Below are 20,427 nucleotides of genomic sequence, written 5' to 3' on the forward strand. Positions count from 1 at the left end.
TTACTAATGTGTAAAAAATAGCTCCTCATAACATAAAGTAAAAGTATGATGATTCAAAAAAATGCAGATTTTAATCGTCCAAAAATATTTTACTACTAAAACCCTTTTTTATTGAAATTTTTTTGATGTAAGCTGATGGTCTTTAACTATTTGGGACTGTGGCAAGTACACAGCCTTTTTTGTTTTGCAAATATTGCTATAAGAACTTGAACCAGTGGTATGACAGAAAAAATGATGATTGAAAGAATTTTAGTAAACCCTTTTTGATATTTTAAGCAGTTTCGTCATTTTTGTAAACATTTCAAGGTGAATCTTTCTGGCAAATGTATGGAACTTAATTTGAAAAAATCCTTGATATTAACGACTCCAACATGTTAAACGTGCTGTTCAAGGTGGAGAGAGAATAACACGTGCAGTTCAAAGTGGAGAGAGAAAGAACGTGCAGTTCAAAGTGAAGAAAAAACTTAAAATAAGTAACGAATTCATTTTGAAATGTGTTGCCACTTTTTTTGCTGCTCATCACCAACATCAACAAGACATAAACCAACATGTTTTTTTTTCTTTTTTACCAAATACAATTTTTTATTTAAAAAAAGAAAAAACTTTTTATTTTGTAAGGTAATTGAATAATCCATCCTAATTGATATTGTCTATGACGAAACGAATATATCGGAGTATTAGGTGCTAAAAGGTTCCATTCTTGGAGTAACCAATCCAGTAATTCGGTTTGTCTTTTGGTTTGAACGAGATCGGAGAAGTATCAGATTGAAAAGTTCTAGGGGTTTTAAAATTATTTCTTCAGAACTTATTGATAGAGTGGTAGGACACAATTGGATAGGGGGGCCGGAAGAAATTGACTTAGGATAGGCCTAAATAATCCCTAGACTTAAATAAAGTGCAGGTTTTTAATTGCATTTTTTAAAAAGAATACAGATCCATACTCATTAGAAAAAAAAAGCCATTGAAAGCGATTCGTCTACCGTTATTCAGAAAGAACGCACTCGAAAGTTTTGGTTGACACCTATGGAAAATTAATGAAATCTAAAAAAACTGCATAATTAAAACCCTTTTTTCGAAGATAAAATTAAAACAAAAAAGTTGTTATACCTTTTTTCTGGTATCTTTGGCCGCAAACTTTCCTGCTCTAGGCCCGTATTCTGTTCCTAAAGCTTTCTCTGCAATTTCTTCGAGCCATTCTGGAACATCTTGCTCTGACTAATAATTAAACTTTTGTGTTAAATGCAAACAATTCTTAGTGAAATAAGTAAACGTGATAAAATGCGAGATTTTCACAGAAAACTAAGAAACTTACCACAGATAAGGTTTTTACTAATCCTCTTGCAATATCATCATCTCGGCCCTCAACAAAGAAGGATATCGACTTTCCTCTGTTACCAGCTCTTCCCGTTCGTCCGATTCTATATATGTAAGTTGATACATCGCGAGGCAAATCGTAATTAATTACGGTTTTCACTTCAACAATATCTAGACCTCGTGCTGACACGCTTGTGCACACCATTATGGGCTTTATACCAGAGTTAAACTGATGCAATCCGTACTCTCGGTCCGTTTGACTTCGATCTCTAAAGTAGTTTTAAAGGATTAGATTTTTGTTAAGACTGCAATGTTTAAAACCCGTCAGTCTTTTGGATTAAAAACGAAGATCTCGTATTTAATCCAAAAAAAAAAAAAAACAGCAAACTATCTGCTAGTAATCAATACGCCAAACAAAAACGTCATCAACTAGCAACCAAACATGATTAAGAAACACAACTTTTGAAAAATACAATCAATACTTGTGAAATACGGTCACTTGGAAGCCGCATTGGCACAAAAACTTAGACAAACTTCTTGTTTCTTTTTTCGTTTCCACAAACACAATTGTTTTACTCTTTTCTTTTACTTCTTCGGCTAAAATGTCAATAAGCATTTTTATCTTTGGCGGATTCTGCTGAACTTTGATAAAACGCTGATCAATCAAACTGGAGGATCCATCAACTTTGCCCACACAGATGAAAATAAAGTCAGTTTTGATAAATTCCTTGAGGATTTCTGTAAAATCTGTTCTTTTACTTTTTCCAGGTTTATTGTTTACAGCATCGCGGAGGTCGGTCACCTTTTCAGGCAGCGTAGCACAAAATAAAGCTGTCTGTCTTTCTTTTGCAGGTGGTAAAAACTTGTTTAGCTGTTTCAGCTCAGAAATGAAGTTACTTCCCAGCATATGATCTCCCTCATCCAAAACTAATACTTTGATAGTGGATAACAAATTCTATGTTCAAATTTAAAAAGTTTTAAAATATTTTAAGGATTTACAAGCTACGACATAAATATTCTACTTCACTGGCTCCCTAATATAACAGCTAATAACACAGTTTTACAGTGTAAAACAGGTTAAACAAATTGAAACCTCGGATAACGTTAAAATATTTGGTTTGTTTAAAAAAATAAATTAGATTCATACCTCATTCAGTTCAAGAAAATGCAAAACTCGACCCGGTGTACCAACTAGTATGTCGAAGCCAAGATTAACATCACGGAGGCTTTTTTCTACATCCGTTCCACCGTACACGCAACAACACTTAATACTAGTTTGTTTGGTTAATTGTTTGATGTCTTGATAAATTTGAATTGCCAGCTCACGAGTCGGTGTAAGTATAAGAGCATAAGGTCCCTCATCTTTCCTTCTTGATAAAATCTTTGCAAAGATTGGTAGTAAAAAAGCTGCCTATAAAATGTTATTAATTAGAAATAAAATTTAAAACTTTGTCAAAATTCATTTATTTCATTAACTAAATAAAAATAATAAAGTCAATAAAATTCTTTATAGTTCTTATGTTTACCGTTTTCCCTGAGCCTGTTTGAGCACAAGCCACGAGATCTAAACCTGCCATCATGACCGGAATGCCATATTTTTGAATCGGTGTTGGTTTCTTGTAAAATGATTTATTATCAATTATCGATGGAGGTAACTCTTTCAGAACCTGAAAGCTTCCGATTGGGTCAGGTAAACGCACATCGTCTGGTCCAGAAGTATTTACATTTAGCTTATCGTAAATGTGAAAAAATATACCTGGTTGTCGAATATAACTTTCAACTGGTAATAATGTATTGCACTTGCAGTCTCTTTTGCATTTAGAACACTGTTCGTGACAAACAAAGCATTTAGTGTCCTTGCAACTTAAATTCGGACATGTCGACAAACTCAAGCCTAAAATATCATGCAAAAACGTTCGGTTTCTTGTCAGACATTTGAGTAAACGAATTTCTCTGTGTAAGCAAGAACGCAGTAATAACAACACAGTGAGAGAATCATTTTGTTTTTTTCAAATTTCCCCGTTTTTTAAATTGTTTAAGAACTCATATTCTTTTAAATTCCTTTTTTAAAATAAAATTTGCAAGTATCAGAGGGTGAATGTACCTTGAAGAAGGTCAGCTAATTCTTTATCGTCCATTGTTCAAGGTTATGCTATAAAACAAGTTGATTCTAAAAAAGGAAAAATACTGTAAAAAGTTTTAAAACAATCCACAAAATGTTAAATGTTTTTCTGGCGCCTATTCATTTTTATTCATCCCAACACTCTCTATTTATATTCCGATATATCCTATTATTCTATATATAATAGAACCATGGGTTGCATTCTAATTGAAAACATTAATTTTAAAAATTTTAACCAAAAGCTAATTTCTTTAAAGCCTTCTCCCTTAAGGTGAGTTTCCACTCATCTGTTTTAGCTACGGAAAAGGGAAAGGAATGGGAAAAGTAATCACATGAGCATGCGCAGCTTGTAATTTAATTTGAAAATTTATCACTGCGCATGGTCATGTGATTACTTTTCCCATCCCGTTCCCTTTCCCGTAGCTTAAACGGATTAGTGGAAACTCACCTTTACACATGCGGTGTTCGTTGTAAACCTGATTACAAAAACGAAACGCGTCACTGTATCAAATAATTTTATCATGAGATGTAAGTGATTAAGTTTAAATTTGAAGTTTGATTTAAGAATTTGGCAGATATAGTGATCATGCATATCGTGTTGATGACAGTATGTTATCAGTACTTGGAATGATCATTAGGTTATCACTTTTAAACCTTTTTATTTTTTTAGCTCGAACTTCAGCAGGGCCATAGTTTTATGTTGTTGAACCAACGCATTCTGAGCGGTTAACAATTTTAGCAAACTTTACTTTTTGATGATTTCTTTTTTAAAACTGTTGATGCCGTTTTTTGTTTTTATAAAACCAATAATTTGTAAAGTTGTGAGTCGAAGATAAACAATGTTTATCACATGTAATGCTTGAAAACGAGGTTATGCGATCTCGATATGTTAGTGAAATTTCATATATTTAGAGTGTTTACTAAAAAGGTATTAGAAAATTATTTGGAACTTGTATGTGAATATTTAAGGAAGATACCTTCGTTCATCAAAAGTTAGAAAATGATTTTTACAAATTTACTCACTTTCTTTTCTTCTTCTTCGTCTTTCTACGCTAATTAAAACTTCAAAAATTATTTGAGTTTACGTAAAATTCTTAGAACTGAAACGTTGTGCGAATTTTCATTGGCTGAAGTTTTTATTAGTTTTAGGGGGTAGATTAAACTTGATTGAAATATAATAGGCAAATAATAATGAGCAAATTTAACAAATACTTACAATTATATATTTTTTAATTCTCAATGTATGTCTAAAATTTTTAAATTATTGTGGTTTAAAGTTTTCTCCGAACCTTAGTTTGATTTTCATAAAAATGAACTCCGTGACGAAAAACTATTAAGTTACGTGTAAATAAACTCTGTTTCACCGCACCGCGTCGAGCTCAGCCGAAATTATTGAGGGTCATTTGAAAACTTTTTATCGGTTGTTGCTGTCTATTTTTTTTGTTGTTGTTTTTTTTTTTGTTTTTTTTTTTGTTTTGCAGTATTAACATTAATAATTTTTGAAAATTTTTAAGTTTTTACATTTAAAAGTGCTAAATACAAAAAAGTATATGATAAATATTACATTTCTAATCTGTTTAGTATCATGCCCGTGTTTCCTTGACCCCCTTAGACAAATCTAAACACCAATATTTTAGAATATCGATCAGTTAAAATTGTTATAGATATGATTTGTTGTTGCTTCAATTTGTTAGGAAAGTTTTTTTCTAAGAAGCTTATTTTTCTAAGGAAGTTAGCAAAACATACCTTTTTATGTTTTTATTGTTCAATATTATAAATTATCATTAACAATCATTAGAAAATTAAAAACAGATTTTCACAAGTTTAACAAACGTTTGCTCACCTGATTTTCGTTTCCTTTTCTCTTTGCACTTCCTTCGCTTCGCTTTCTTTTAAAAGACGGGAAATATTTGGTTCTTGGAATTAAACATAAATCGTTTCCATTAAACTTCGAATTGAACCATTAAGATTAAAGAGTTTTAATTTCTCTCAGGGGGTTGATTTGCTTCGCGTAAGATTTAGACAGCGGCTAACAGGATGATTACAAGTTAAAGTTAATTTTCTCACTTTTGCTTTTTTATTAACCAATTATCAAGGGATTTTTGTTTTAGATTAACTTTAAATTAATCTTATTGTTCACTGCGATGAAAAAGTTTTAAGCTTCGTGACGAATATCAAAATATATCAAGGTTGGATGAGTAATAAGCGATTTTATTATCTAACTAAATTGCGTGAAGTTATATTCGAAGAGATTCTGAAAAATCGATTATTTCTCATAAATTAGTTATTCTTTATTGTTGAACTCTGTAATTTTTATTGCTAATTTACTTGATGAATAATATTGTCCCAAAGCTGTTTTGTGGCGAAAAATGAATTTGAACCTAAGGTCGTGAAGCATGCCGTAAGTGAAACTGAACCCGGACGTATTGTCGTGAAATATGCCGAGTTTTTCAGAACAACGGCAATTTTCAAAAACATTCTGATTGTTTATTTTTTTAAGCTTTTAGAGGGATGAAATTTTTTTAATCAAAACAAAGTTTAATGACTTCGGCGTTGTGGCTAAATCTTGGTAACCTCATGAGTTTTTCAAGGAAATTTCTTTGAAAAAATGGAATGAAATTTTTGAATGATTATTGAAGATAAATTCATAATTTTTTTTGGTAAGAATAAAATATGCATTAAGACTATAAATCTAGCTGTAGACTAAAATAATGCTTAATTGCAATAGGGGAAAATCTTTAACACAAGACTAGTCCTAAAGGAATCCATGAATCTTTTGCGCCTTGAAACATTAGTTCTAATTTAATCCTTTGTAATCAGTGATTGCTTCTTGGATTTGAGGATGTCCTTAATGTAACAAAGTCCAAAACCTTCAATAAAGTTCACAAATAATGGTTGCAAGATTTTTTGACACCAGTGACAAAAGCAACCTATAAGCTGTTTATCTTACTCGACTGATGTCAAAGGAGAAAGAGGTAGTACGACAGACAACAGTTTTAGTAATAAATGATAATTGAGTATTTTTGGAATTAAAATTACGAAAAAAATTAACCGAAATGTAAAAAACGTATCTCAGATGTTTAGGAAAAGATTTATTTTGTTATTGTTAACATTTTTAGTTAACATTAGTCTATAAAATGTTGCTTTTGAGGTTTTTAAAAGGGACTGCGTTGGTAATGGGCTTTGACAAACTGATCATCCTTTACAATAATAATTTGGGTTTTTATAGTGGTTGTAGGTAGTTTTATAGCGGCTGTAGGTAGTTTTATAACGGTTGTAGGTAGTTTTATTTCGGTTGTAGGTAAATTTATAGCGGTTGTAGGTAGTTTTCTTTTATTTGGCGCAGATAAAAATTCTCACTCTCAATCGTTATGCAAAATTCTTCACACTTTAATTCTTCACACGTCATACGTTATTTCACACGTTATTTTAGGCAACAAAACGGTTAAAATAAAATGTGAAGAATTTAGAGATCCCATGAATATGATGTGATATTTATTGTTAATAAATTAAACCAATGGGATGAGTTAAGAAACATCAATCATAAACTTGCTTTGTAAACTTAATCGATATCAGTACCAAATCAAATTTTAAGTTAAAAAATAATGAAAATGAAATATTTCTTGCAAACGCGTTGATCGGGCAACATTTTGCTGACAAAGGTTTGTATAATATTTTGCATGCCAGAAAGCATTCATAATTGAATGGAAAATGTCTTTATTACATAAAATTGCTTTGAAAAAATCATTTGTTGATCTGTTTTAGTGTTTTGTACATTCTTGTTATCTCGTTTTCAAAAAATTTCACAAAAACGAGGCTTTTTCGTAACATTAGTAAAACAACATTAGTCTACTAAAATTTACTTTGAAATTAAAAAAATATATATAATGATTACAATATTAGAAAAAAAATCTTTTAAAATAGTTCTACTGTTTCGGAGTAGCGGTTTTTTAGATATAAAATTATATTTTTAAACATAAAACCTTCATAAAGAAAAGAAAAAGTGCTCATTTTCTAATTTCCTTCACTTATGAATTTCCTTCACTTATGAATTTCACTCTGACTTCCTTCACTTCTCTGATTTGTCCTTCACTTATGAAACGTAAGCTCGTGGAGAAAATGCAAAAAGAAACATTCACTAAGATATAGCAGCATACGAAGCTACTTGATTTCAACCAAATATATTTAGACAGAGATCTTAAAGTGAAAACATTAAAAAAATACAAGACTTGCAGATCGGATACACAAGTTTGTAAAAGTTTGTTAAAAAAATAAGATTTCGTTCACTTTAAATATATAACAAAATTGGAAGCAAAAATTTTCTAACACTTAAAAAAACGTCAAAAAAGTCTAGAGCAAACATATCATATCAAGTTTGGAGGAGTAATTCCACAACATTGAAGACTTAGGGGCTGTTTATTTGAAAAGCAGGCTAGCTCGTTTGCAGGGCTAGCCCGTTTACCGAGATTTCGACGTTGTCCTTATTTCAACTTAATTTTATTTTGCGTTTTTTTGAATAAGAGAGCTAGCCTGGCAAGTGAGATCTCGACAAACGGACTAGCCTTTGTCCCATATAAACAGCCCCTTAGAAAATTTTCTTCTTTCTGCGTTTTCTTTGTATATTTTCTCGTAATTTGTAAGCGCATTTACACCTCAACGAATCTCATTTAGTTGAACGGTTTTAGAGAAACTGTATTACAAGTATTAACTTTATTATTTTATAAATGAGCAGCAAAATCAAAAGGGTGTAAAATTAATTTTTTTCGAAAACAAGATCGTTTAAAAATAAAAGTTTTGATCTACAAAAATTATGGTTCCCTGAGAAAAATTCTGCAGATTTGAAAGTATATGCAAACCAAAAGTTATTACAACTTTTGTTTGTAGTGATGTTTTTTCATTTTTTTCAAAACAGTTTCTTGTTGAACTTGCCCCCTTGTGATTTGGCCGCTTGTATGTAAAATTTAAAGCAGTTCTAAAATACCTCCGAAATTGTATTTCAAAAATATATATTTTTACAGAAAGGAGATCAAATTCTTTTTCTTCAGCGACGAGTGACAAACTATTGCTCCGTAATGTACCTTGCCATGATAGTGCCGCTCAACCCACATTTTTTCTGTGCGACGCAACCTTGCACGCCTGTTTTGGAACCAAATCTGTTTTAAAAAAAACTTAATAAGAAAAAAAGTGAACCAAAACTAATAAAACTGAAATATAAAATTTTCTAGTAAAAAAATTGTGTTTCAAATTTAAAAATATTTTTTTTAAGCCCTAAAAATGAAAATAGTCACTAGAGTTTTGTGTACTGTGGTTTAACTAGAACTTAGTTGCATTTTCTCTTAACTGTTTTGATCCTTTTGATCGCGCGTATAAAAGTGAGTTTTGATCGCGCGTATAAAAGTGAGTTTTGATCGCGCGTATGAAAGTGAGTTTGACAAACCAAGACTCTTTAGCTCTTCAACAAAACTTGCTTTCATTTCAATACCAGAAAGCATCACGTTTTTTATATACCAGAAAGCATCACGTTTTTTTTTCGGTAGTGTGGAGTTTACCCATAGAATTTTTCAGTGTTGAGGTTTTTCGTTTTTCTTTTTATAAATTTTGTACTTTTTTTAACCTCAAAGAACCTAAATTGCTTAGAATTTCTTATCTCGAAGCCTAACTTATCTGGATTCTTTTTATAAAATTTAGATAAGATCTCCAAAACAGTGTTTGTTTGAAAAATAAATTACTGATTTTTCAAGGAACTTAAATTGTAGTTTGCCCACGGATGGACCTGTATTCCGCCACTTTTACTTATTCATCGAAATAATTCTAATAAACGAAAAATACCTGGATTCTATTTTCTGCTAATTTGATTTTCTGAGAGATGTCATATCGGCATTTTAAATCTGGATAGTGCGTTGTATTAAAAACATCCTCCAAGACGCGCGATTGCTTTTTTGTAAATATAGTACGACTTCTTTTGCTCTTTACTATCAGATTGCTAGAACCATTAGAGTTTGAACTAGCTTTGCAAAACGAGATGTCAAAACATTCAGGTGGTGAATTTACGCTCTCCTTTTGGGATGATTTCGTTTGTTCTATAGAAAATCTCATTTCTTTCAACTTTAGTTACTTTTGAAAATCATTCTTAAAACGGTGTTCTAGCAAGTAAAAATAACGTAATCAAACCTTTTATCCTATTAGAAATGGTTTCTTGCTTAATTATATCACGTTCAGATGTAATAAACTTCTTTTTAGTAGAATGCGTAGTCAATATTCTTTCAATTGAAAAAGATAACTTCGATCCAGAAGATTCCGTTTCTTCAGCAACCGGCACTGTATCGTAAACTGTTGTCTGAAAATTGAGAAACCTTTGATATTCTCTGATTTTTAAACGGTGGTTCGACATGTTTTCCATGAGTTATTACTTGGTATAAACGTTGGTAGATTTTACATCATCGCGTTTCTGAAAGAGTCTAATCTGCAATCAAAATTTCTGATTGGTTTTTTAAACATGATAAGAGTTTCTATCAATGTTATTAAAAATGAGAGGGAAGATCTCACATCTAACCCTTTTTTCTTTCAAAATGAATCATTTTTAAATCTTTATATACGTGTCGGTGAACTATTCCGTGGTTTTTAATTTATTACACCACAAATTTCGAAGAGCGTTATAGAGAAGTAAAGTGTATGTAAAGTATATTTACACATACATACATATACATACATATATATATATATATATATATATGCGCGCACGCACGCACGCACGCACACACACACACACTCACACATATATATGTATATATATATATATATATATATATATATATATATATATATATATATATATATATATATATATACATATATATGTGTGAGTGTGTGTGTGTGCGTGCGTGCGTGCGTGCGCGCGGGTGTGTGTGTATACACACATACACTCACACCCGCGCGCATATATAGTATATATAGCATAGTACAGTATAGAATAGTATAGTACAGTATAGTATAGTATAGTATAGTATAGTATAGTATAGAGAAGTATTTATATGTAGTGGCAAACCATTTATTAGTCGGTTTTGAAGTGAACCAGTCTGGTGGTAAAACCATCTCGTAAAAGATGTTAAAGTTGATTACGGTTTCTAAAGTAAGTTGTTGTCAATAAAGGAATGTGCGTCTAAATAAACTTTGCCGAATACTTGTCGAAGTTTTTTCAGCCTTCGTAATTTTTTTTAAGAAAATTCTCGCATTTTTTTTTTTTTTTTTTTTTTTTTATTTATTGAACTGCATAGCATGTTAGGGCAAACATACTTCCAAGGACAACTTATCTTGATAAACATTGCGCTTTCCTTGAAGTTAAGTAAACGACATTTTGTTTTTAGACGGCATTTCTTTCGTAAAAACAAGGCTTCTAAAAACAAAATGTGGTTTACTTAAATTTAGGCAACTACGTCACAAATGTATAAAAAAGTGCGCCCAACTATGAAGCCAAATCTAAAGTTGTAAAATGTCTCTTCATTCGACAAAGCATTTGTAAAAAGAAAACCTGGACAAAATTTCTTGTCTCTAAATGTACGCCAGAAAGTCCAATACGTATGACACAATATGTCTTCGTAAGAATCGTCTAAGTTAATTCAATTTCGCTCAAAGTTAAATAAAGTTGCTCAAAGATAATCAAAGTCAATCATCGTCGTCAAAATCACCGAATTTTGTTTTAAAGAAAGCAGCCACGCTTGTTGGTTGCTTTCTTTAAATAAGCATTTTAAGTAGTTCAATGAGGTGAAATTTAGTAGGGCCTCTTAACGTCCATATCCTGCAATATTAATGCTCAAACCTCGTTTTCTCACCGCGTTATACAAGATTTCAGCTTTTCTATTCTTCATGAAAGTTGGGAAATAAAGAATTCTTTCTGGATCATCTTACTCAAGTCTGGCGGATGAAACTTTAATGCAGAAAGAATAGTGGATTGAATTGAAATTTTAATTACCCCTTAAGGGGTATAAAGTATTATGCGGTTGATTACTTAATCAGTTTTTTGTTTCAAAGTAAAGAGAAAAAGTGGTTTTTGTATAGATTTTGATGTACCAAGAAAATCTTTATGATTGAATATATCTTGATTCGAAGAGGATTTTGAAGAGGTGTTTTTGTTTATATTTTACAAGATATTTATATTAAAAGACAAGGCATTAAGTCTGAGTTAAGATTAGTTATAGTGATATACACGTTATCAATTATGGCTGTTGCTGTGGAGACGTTCGTAAATTTAGAATGTTGGTGTTTTTATGATAGCAAGCACTCACCACAAGGAAAGCACAAGTTTTTTGATGAAATCTCTTCTGATTACTTTTGTTCCGTCCTTCAATTAACCAAATAGATTTGTTATTATTTTATGAGATTTCTATTATAAATGATTAATAAAGTAGATTTATTATGAATAAAAGATTGATGGCAGATTCAGTCTTCTGTCAGGAGATACGATCTTTTCTTTTTTTCAAACAAATTACAAGTACTGATATGATTACAAGGATTGGTATGATAGCGCTTATGCCTTTGTTTTTATGTGTTTCGGAAAAAACATACAATCTAAATATTCTATAGAAATTTAGTTCCCAGAGTTTCTTTTTTTGTTATAAATTGTGAAAATGATTACATTAAAGTTAATACGTTAAATTTAATGGTATTATCTGCATACTTAATTAACTCAGCATCATAACTTTGAGGTATCAGTAAAAATTCGGAAATTAAAACAACATCGTTCTGCTATTCTTGGAAAGAAAAGCCTTATTAAAATAACAAAAATATTTTTAGTAACAAAAATTCAGATTTATAATAAAATAAGTTTAAAAAAAAATTATTGCAAAGTTTTACATTTTGAAGTTTGAATCTGAAAATTGAGAGAACTTAAAATGTTAAGATAGCAAAGTAGACATCAATAAGCTCGCTATTCTTTGTACTACCAAAGTTTTGAAATTTTTTATAACTCCAATAAATATGTGTGTGTGTATATGTATATATATATATATATATATATATATATATATATATATATATATATATATATATATATATATATATATATATATATATATATATATTTTCTTTCAAAAGATAAAATGAATACCTCTAACTGTCATTTTTTTTATTTGTTTAAAAAATTCAAAAAAAATAATATTATCTGATAATAAATTTATTACATTCGTATGTGTTTTTTTTTTTTTTAAACTTGGCAAACAACTTTGTCGTTTATATTCTATTTCTGTTAATAACTGTGGTTAATTTTTATGTATTTTTGCGTATTGGAGTCAGCTATTGGGTTTTGCGTTTAAAACTAGAAGTGGATCGCTCGGGGTTTTTTCTTTTTTTTTATTTATTTTGAAAATAAGAACTGTTTGCTTATAGCTAATAAAAGTTTTTATTTGTCTGTGATTTTTTTGCAAGATTATATAAAATGTAAAATTTTATAGAAGTTTAATGACTCACTCTTTTTACTTTTGTATTATTTTACGTATTAGACTGTTAAAATCATAAAGTTAAAATTATCTTTGCTGAATATACTAGTGATATACATAAGACTGTTTTAAAAACAAAAAATCTTCTTGAGAGTTATCTCTCAGAATCATTTTTCAATGAGCCGTTAATAAAAAAATAAAGTATTTTATCAGTTCACAAATATTACTAGTAATAATTTATTACATTCATTCATAATAAATGCTCTATTATCATTACAGAATAAAAGAACAGGAAGTTGTTTTGAAGCATTAGTATTAGTGAAAATTGTGTTTACAAAGAGCAGTGGCGTAAATCTGAAGGGTAAGTGTTTAAGTATAGAATTTTTTACCAAATATGTTACAATTCTGCAACTCAACGTTGTTTTCACAAAATTAAATTTCTTTTATTGGTAATGACAGTAATCGCTTGAAGTTTCTGTTAACGAATTTATATTTTATTCCTAAGATTAGGTTTCAAAACTACCTTAATCTCAAATTATATTTCGTGCCAATTATTTATATATTGTAAGTAACTAAATTAATTTTTAATTATTCTTGAAGTAATTGCCTCTTAAGCATCTATTTTTAAACAATCTATTCCTGAGGAAACCTAAACTATTATATAATCAATTTGCCTACCATACGTTTATGTATATCAGTCTCATTGCTTGTAGTAACTCTTTCCAAAAAAATCATAGATAGAAAGTCTGGACATGGACCAGTAGTTACCGCTTTAATCTAGGAGCCTGATTGAGATTGCAAGAGTAAAGGAGAGAAAATTGAATTTAAACAGTCTGAATTGTTATCGAAATACTGAAGAGCCGGACCCAGCTATGAATAAGGAAGCTTTTGTTTAGACCAATCAAAATTTCCTTTACCCAAAAAATTTCTTAATTCGGTATAAAAATCCTAGTTCTGATTCTATTTTGCTGACCTCATCATGATGTGTTTTGTTTATCTCACTGAGGTCACATTTAATGACTTACATCCTATATTTCAAAACTAAATGAAGTCTGCATAGTTACGATATTATTTTAGACATTTCCCATATTTCAATACATTTGGATAGTTAACTTGAAATTTTATTGTAACTTATTTTCTTGCTTGTATACTGTCTATATATTACAAATGATTATGTTATGAAATTTTCACTCATCAAAAATCAAAATGATTTTAAAAAACTTTATAACCATGGTAACTTTTTAACGCAACTTTTTTCTGTGCTTTGAAGATGTTGTTTTTAGTCAAAATACAACTGTTCTCAAATTTATCTTCTCTTAAAATTTAAAAACATATTTTGAAAATAGTTTAAAAATGCTTGTGTCGCCTCCGGATTTTTTTGAAAGAGAGTATTGATGTCCTTATCGATTTCTCAATAATTACTAGCTTAGATACGAAATAAAGCAACTAAAGAATTTTTGATAAACGGGTTATTCGACATTTTAAAATTTTAAATCAAATCTTTTCAGATTTTTTAATATCACTACTGGTTTATTCTGTTATAAGAAGGAATATAAAATTTTCACATCGGAATACAAAAGAGTTCACGAGTTATCGGAGCTTTAATTTTGACATTTTTTCCAAAAAATACCCGATTTTTATGTCATTTCATGATTGTTAGAGAGGAAAGTGATTTGGGCACCAATACCTCGAAAGATATTTTAAAAATAAGTTTTGAATTGTTTATTTGATGCCTTTTCAACGGAATCTTCTTACAAGTCTTTGTTTTGTTTCCAAAGTATACAGTCCGCTCTATGATGCGAGCTCCAAATTTTATGCCAATATTTTAACGTTCAAATATTTTTACAACTTTTGGCATTTTCCTCATGGATTTCGTGGATGGAGGAGATCCAACTTAATGCCTTTAATTTCAAATCATGACTACTAAAAACTCATTTTTAAACTTTAAGAATACGACAACAACAAGATTTTATAATTATGTATAATTGTAAACATATACGCAAATGAAATGTACTTAGATACTTTTATACTAATGTATATTATTTTACAATTGCGATAACTAAGTTGAAAAAATTATCAAAAATCAGGAAAAATTTATACTTTCGAAAATAATGAAAACGTGCCGTAGCTTTTTCTCTTCCTTGCAAAAATCAAGTTAATATCTCATAATTTTCGTCGTAAAATATTTACATACGAAACACGAAATATAGAACGGTTTGCTTCGGCCATTTAATTGTCTGAAACAAGTTGTTCGGAATTTGTTATAAACACACGTGTAAGTGACCCGACCGGCCGCGTGTACAGGTTAAATTTCCATACTAATTATTAAAATGAAAAAGGTACTGTTTGTTTTTCCGGAAATTAATTTCTGAAATCTGTCATTAAAATATTCCTGACGTAAGTTAAATTTTTAGATTTAATCTACAAATAAGAGAAAAAAAACTTTTTTATTGTAAAATTAGGATTATAAGTTGCAAGCTAATCTTAATATGTATATTAATTACAAACGGTCGGCATTATCAAAGAGGTCGGAAATTGAGTCATTAAACTTAATATAATGGCGGGATCAATTAATGCTCAAGAAGATACATACAAAAGAATAGTGAAAAGTTATGTTGGAGAAAAGCTACGTAAAAAACTTTTAGAAGTTGGTTTATATAAAAAAGAAGAACTGAAGCCACCTTTTATTGAAATACTAAAAACGTTGCAAAGAGTTACACATGAACTTGAATCATCCAATAAAACTTTTTTCGCAAGTGCATGCGACCAATTACAAATAACTCATAATACTATATATGCCACATTTCTGTCAGTTTCCGATGAAATATTTGTTACAGGAAAAAATTGGGGAAGAATAGTTGCATTCTTAACTTTTGGGGGGAATTTAGCTTTTCATTGTGCTCAAAGAGCAGATTTGGGTATGGAGTATGTTGAGAATGTTGTCAGTTGGATAGCTAACTATATGTTAGTTAACCTAGACTATTGGATTAACCAACAAGGTGGATGGGTAAGTTAAATTTTTTTTTATTATAGTTGATCACTTTTTTAAAATAATATTTTTTTTGATTTATAGAACTGTTAATTAAAGTATATAATGATGATTTACTGGCCATACCTCTTTTCATAATGACTAAGTTTATGTTACAAGATATTTATTTTTTCAATTTAAATCATTGATATATGTGTCTTAAGAGATTTTTTAAATAGATAGAGTAAGAAGTTTTATACACTTCTGCAAACTTAACGGTTGCAAAGTATTGCCAGTTAATCTTATTTCCACATAATTTAATAAATGACTTCCTTGTATTTTGGAGAGAAAAATGCTAAATAGATTCAGGCTTCTCAATTGCATTTATGGCTGGTTTAACCTTCATGCAAAAACTAATTAGGATCTTTAAAATCTTATTGTTTTAATGCTAATCTTTCTTTGTTAATAAGTTTGAGATTTTCATATAGCACATACATACATACATACATACATACATACATACATACATACATACATACATACATACATACATACATACATACATACATACATACATACATACATACATACATATATACATACATACATACATACATATGTATGTGTGTATATATGTGTATGCGTCTGTGTATATGTGTGTAGGAATGCATATATATGTATATATATAAATATATATATCTAAATATATATATATATATATATATATATATATATATATATATATATATATATATATATATATATATATATATATATATATATATATATATATATATGCATTTTAAAATTATATTTGTTTAAGCATGTTTGAATAGAATGTTAATTCGTACAAAAAGTTTTAAAGAGATGAATAATTCAGCAGATAAAAAACTTGTGTTTACTTTTAAATGTTAAACAATAATTTAACAATATTTCTGGTATCATTTAACATTTTAATGCTAGTAATTTTAAACATTGTAATGCTTTCAGTTTTTTATATAGAACCTTTAAGTAAAAGCCAAATGAATCTGTTACAGCAGCTATTTTCTTGAATTTAATTTTGCATCATGTAGAGCAAATCTTATTTAAAGCTCTAGTATAAACAGAGCTTTAAATAAGATTTGCTAAACCATGCAATAAAAGTGTTACAGCATTGGATTATTTTTTAAAATAGTATTGTTTTCTGTTTACTTTTACTTTTTTTAAAACATAATAGAAGTTTAATTCAAGGAAATCTAAAGGATTAGAATCTACAACTTTACTTAAATGCAAACCTATAGGGGTGTTTCATACTCCCTATTCCTCTTAAATTTATGCAATCAGTTTTTGCATAATTAATTTTTCACTTTTTTTTTTTTAGAATGGATTTTTGGAATTCTTTAAAAATACAAGATAAAGTGAGCTTGTATATCAGTGCTCTTGAGTTAGGCATGTCTGGGTATAGTAGTTGCATTTCAGTTAATATGTTGAGGCATTAATATGGCCTTCTTATTCTTTGTAAAAATGGTTACATAGGTAACCATGATTCTTTTTATCATGTTACAACTGTTGTTGTTGCTATGGCAATTTTGTTTGGACTATTTGAGTGAAGAAGTACACGGAGAGAAATTCTTGTTGTGTTTTTAGTTGTTTTTATTTTTATTTTATTTCTTTTTCCTTTTTTTTTTTTTTTTTTTTTTTTTTTTTTTTTTTTTTTTTTTCTTTTTTCTTTTGTTTAATATTTTACCGTGTAACCCGGAGTATTATTTTTAAAAAAAGATCAAAAAGTGACCTCGACTGAGTTAGTGATTATTTATAAAGAAAAATGAAAAACATTAATTTTTGTTGAAAAAGTTATTAAAATAGATTACCTACTTATATAATTTAAGTACGCTGATATTTCTTTGGTAAAAACTTGAAATCATTTTATTTGCTACTTTTAAAAAGGGCTGTAAAGTAATAACTTAATAAACGCTACCATTTTGCGAAATAGCGCGTAAGTAAAATTAGAAATTTAACTCTGTCACGTGGTTATTTTAGTGGTCGTTTCAGACCACGTTGCAGGAGATATCAATAAAATTGCGTTGACGCAACCCAATATTTTGCGAAAAGGAAGTTTAATTAAACTGTCGAAAAATGTTTTCCCAAACAGATTATACACCCTTCTCTGTTAAAAACATTTGGGATGAAGTCATGTCCCAAAGAAAACCTTTTAAGGCGTGAAAGTACATACCTTTTACATACCTTGGGCATTACAAAAATGAAAATATTGAAATCAAGTTATTGCGGACGCAATAAATAGATTTTTAAATGCATTTTTATTCTGCGGACTCTGCAGAATAAAAATGCATTTAAAAATCATTGTCTAAAGGAGAACAATGCAGTGTTAAATTTGTCATATGCTAAGATATTCAAATAAGAAATGTTAATTTTCTATTTTTATAGCATTTACATACAAACTTAAGTATGAAGTTATTTTTATACCCTTTTAACAAAATGTGCACCACCCCTTACCCTTTTCTAGGTGAGTTGTGTGAGTGGCACTGGAAAAGTATGAAATACTTATTTTACGATAGCCCACCTTAGATTTTGGTCTCAAGCGCACAATTGTTTTTTTTTTATTGTTTGGACTTAAAATCCTTTTCAAAAAATCCTTTTTAAATTCAAAAAGGCTTTCACATCTTTGAACACACTATTACGAAATCTTTGTACAATTCGAAAAAAGATTGCAGAAGTTGCTAAAAAAGACAAAATTGCCTCAGAATGGACTGCAGTGATTTCTTCTTTATCATCTCCAGGGGGAACACTTTGACATGGCAGAAAGCTACCAATTTTGCCAATTTTGCCTGGTATTAACTTTTATATTCTAAAAATTTTGAAACACTTTTAATAAATTATAATAAATTAAAAAATTATAATAAATTAGCAATGCCAATTGCATGTTTTAATTTAATACATACAATATGCAATTATTAGATCCAAAATGTTATTGAAATTTGGAACAATGAAAACAAATTTTGACAAATATAATGATGATGAGTAATATATCATAGATTCTCTTTTTAATCTTTACATTATTAATATTTTTTCTTTTTTTGTTCTTTCAAATACTGGAGTGAAAAAAACTAGCACCTTGAACAAAGTCTCACCTCACAGGATTGTCGAAGAGAACTTTAAAACCAAATTTAAAAATCTTGGCCTGAAGACTTCTTTGTGAAAGTAAGAATCGATGGAGGTGGAGGCTTTTAGAAGGTATGTCTTGGTGTCATTGACATTCAATCAGGCAGTGTTGAGGCTGTCCAAATGGCTTCTGACTTGCAAAAACTCAAAAGGCACAGGAGTCAAAGAACAGCTTATCATTGTTATCTGTGAAGATCTTTCAGAAACATGAAAATGTCAAGCTTATTCTAGATGTCAAGCTTATTCTAGAGCAACACCTGTTGAGTTTGTTTTGTCAAATGATCTTAAGCTTGCTAACGTCATATGTGGATTGTAATCTCACTCCTACTGCCATCCGTGCACTTGGTGCAATTCGGACTCAAAACACCTCCACCTCTGTGGTTCACCTAGAACCTTTGGATAATTACAGGCAGCCTGAGACATTTGTTAATGCTGGAGTAGATAAAAAACGAACCAAAGACTTTGATAATGTAGTCAATCAGCCGCTTGTTACCAGATGATTGTCTAGTTTTGGATTCAATTCCATCTATGGAGCTTCATCTTCTGCTTGGAGTTGTAAATCACATTGTGAAACATTTTCAAATTTGCTGGCCTGCAGTTGCTCAGTGCCTTTAAGACTTGCACATTCACATGCAGCCATACCACGGTGGGCAATTTGCTGGACCAGAATGCCGAAAATCTTTGAAAAACTCAGACTTCACACTTCAACAAGCAGAGAAATCTGCATCTGTCAGTGCCATTGGCTTGATTGACTTGTAGAAAAAGTACAACTTTGTTGTAGAAGCATGTTTTTGAAACCATCTTGATGAGCAGTATGGGTTAAAAATTTAGCAGTTCAAAGACAGCTATCTAAGTCTTGAGTTACCTGTTACTCCAAAAGTGCATTCTGTCTTTTTCCATGTCAGCCAGTTCATCAAGAAAAAAATTGCTTACTGGGAATGTTTAGTGAACAAGCCACAGAAGCTCTACATCATACTTTTCAACAACATTGGCAAAGGTATAAGTGCTCACAAGACCATCCTCAATGTGCAATGAACTTAAAGAGCTGCATCGTTGACTACAACAGTAAAGTCATGGGCAATTTGAAATGATTTCTCCAATCCATTGTACAACTTTGAAAATTTACGTGAAGCTACAAAACTACAAAGATTTCTCCCATAACCTTGGTTTTCCGTATCTCAAAACTGAAGCTGTTAAACAGAAATGTTTTTTAACAAAATTTAATCTGGTGATTAATATGATATTTAACTCCTACCACATTTCTTTTCTGAATGATGCGCTAAAACTGTAAAAAAGTTGTATTCTTTTTTGCCTAATACAACTTGTAGGTACATCCCATTTTAAGGTAAAGTTATTAAAACTGTAACTGTACTCTCCTCTTATTTTTTTGCTTTCTAAAGTTTTAATAAATGCACAGTTTGAATGAAGCCTTC

The 20,427-nt window shown here is 29.9% G+C and overlaps 3 protein-coding genes and 1 long non-coding RNA gene across 8 annotated transcripts; 2 read left to right on the plus strand and 2 right to left on the minus strand.

Moving 5' to 3' along the window:
• Positions 1-891: 891 nt before the first annotated feature.
• On the minus strand, positions 892-5,432 carry LOC149877734 (putative ATP-dependent RNA helicase DDX4). Of its 5 annotated transcripts, none has more exons than XM_090073496.1 (8): positions 5,280-5,432; positions 3,419-3,466; positions 2,841-3,208; positions 2,462-2,725; positions 1,797-2,269; positions 1,313-1,583; positions 1,108-1,215; positions 892-1,021 (listed from the first exon to the last, which is right to left on the minus strand). In XM_090073496.1, the coding sequence occupies exons 2-8, from the start codon at positions 3,450-3,452 to the stop codon at positions 983-985; spliced, it is 1,557 nt and encodes a 518-aa protein (XP_089929622.1). In that variant the 5' UTR covers positions 3,453-3,466; positions 5,280-5,432; the 3' UTR covers positions 892-982. The 5 variants fall into 5 exon arrangements, with proteins under 5 accessions (XP_089929622.1, XP_089929619.1, XP_089929620.1 ...); XM_090073493.1 differs by having other exon boundaries at positions 3,419-3,484; XM_090073494.1 differs by lacking the exon at positions 5,280-5,432 and adding an exon at positions 4,460-4,515 and having other exon boundaries at positions 3,419-3,484.
• LOC149877735 (uncharacterized) lies at positions 3,841-14,950 on the plus strand. Its single transcript, XR_016447769.1, has 3 exons — positions 3,841-3,964; positions 4,107-4,161; positions 13,147-14,950. It is a non-coding gene; the product is annotated as an uncharacterized LOC149877735 (long non-coding RNA).
• On the minus strand, positions 8,426-9,895 carry LOC149877736 (visual system homeobox 1-like). The gene is made up of 3 exons (XM_090073504.1): positions 9,608-9,895; positions 9,266-9,516; positions 8,426-8,589 (listed from the first exon to the last, which is right to left on the minus strand). Exons 1-3 carry the CDS (start codon positions 9,834-9,836, stop codon positions 8,449-8,451), a joined length of 621 nt encoding a protein of 206 aa, XP_089929630.1. The 5' UTR covers positions 9,837-9,895; the 3' UTR covers positions 8,426-8,448.
• A 294-nt stretch (positions 14,951-15,244) lies between the features above and the next one.
• LOC149877737 (bcl-2-like protein 1) lies at positions 15,245-17,478 on the plus strand. Its single transcript, XM_090073505.1, has 2 exons — positions 15,245-15,874; positions 17,196-17,478. Exons 1-2 carry the CDS (start codon positions 15,425-15,427, stop codon positions 17,229-17,231), a joined length of 486 nt encoding a protein of 161 aa, XP_089929631.1. The 5' UTR covers positions 15,245-15,424; the 3' UTR covers positions 17,232-17,478.
• The last annotated feature ends 2,949 nt before the right edge of the window (positions 17,479-20,427 follow it).

Source organism: Hydra viridissima, unplaced genomic scaffold, assembly GCF_058129835.1.
Source record: "Hydra viridissima isolate aposymbiotic clone 2 unplaced genomic scaffold, HvirCarnegie_v1 scaffold_16, whole genome shotgun sequence".
Taxonomy (NCBI): Eukaryota; Metazoa; Cnidaria; class Hydrozoa; order Anthoathecata; family Hydridae; genus Hydra; species Hydra viridissima.

Excerpts from the sequence above, each read along its gene's own strand:
- LOC149877734 (XM_090073496.1), bottom strand. The coding sequence starts at position 3,452 with ATGGACGATAAAGAATTAGCTGACCTTCTTCAAG. Across the intron at positions 2,726-2,840 it reads AAACAGGCTCAGGGAAAACG|GCAGCTTTTTTACTACCAAT; the intron begins GTAAACATAAGA and ends AACATTTTATAG. Across the intron at positions 1,022-1,107 it reads CCAAAGATACCAGAAAAAAG|GTGTCAACCAAAACTTTCGA; the intron begins GTATAACAACTT and ends AATTTTCCATAG.
- LOC149877736 (XM_090073504.1), bottom strand. The coding sequence starts at position 9,836 with ATGGAAAACATGTCGAACCACCGTTTAAAAATCAGAGAATATCAAAGG. Across the intron at positions 9,517-9,607 it reads CATTTCTAATAGGATAAAAG|AACAAACGAAATCATCCCAA; the intron begins GTTTGATTACGT and ends GATTTTCTATAG. Across the intron at positions 8,590-9,265 it reads TAGCAGAAAATAGAATCCAG|ATTTGGTTCCAAAACAGGCG; the intron begins GTATTTTTCGTT and ends TTTTTAAAACAG.
- LOC149877737 (XM_090073505.1), top strand. The coding sequence starts at position 15,425 with ATGGCGGGATCAATTAATGCTCAAGAAGATACATACAAAAGAATAGTG. Across the intron at positions 15,875-17,195 it reads TTAACCAACAAGGTGGATGG|AATGGATTTTTGGAATTCTT; the intron begins GTAAGTTAAATT and ends TTTTTTTTTTAG.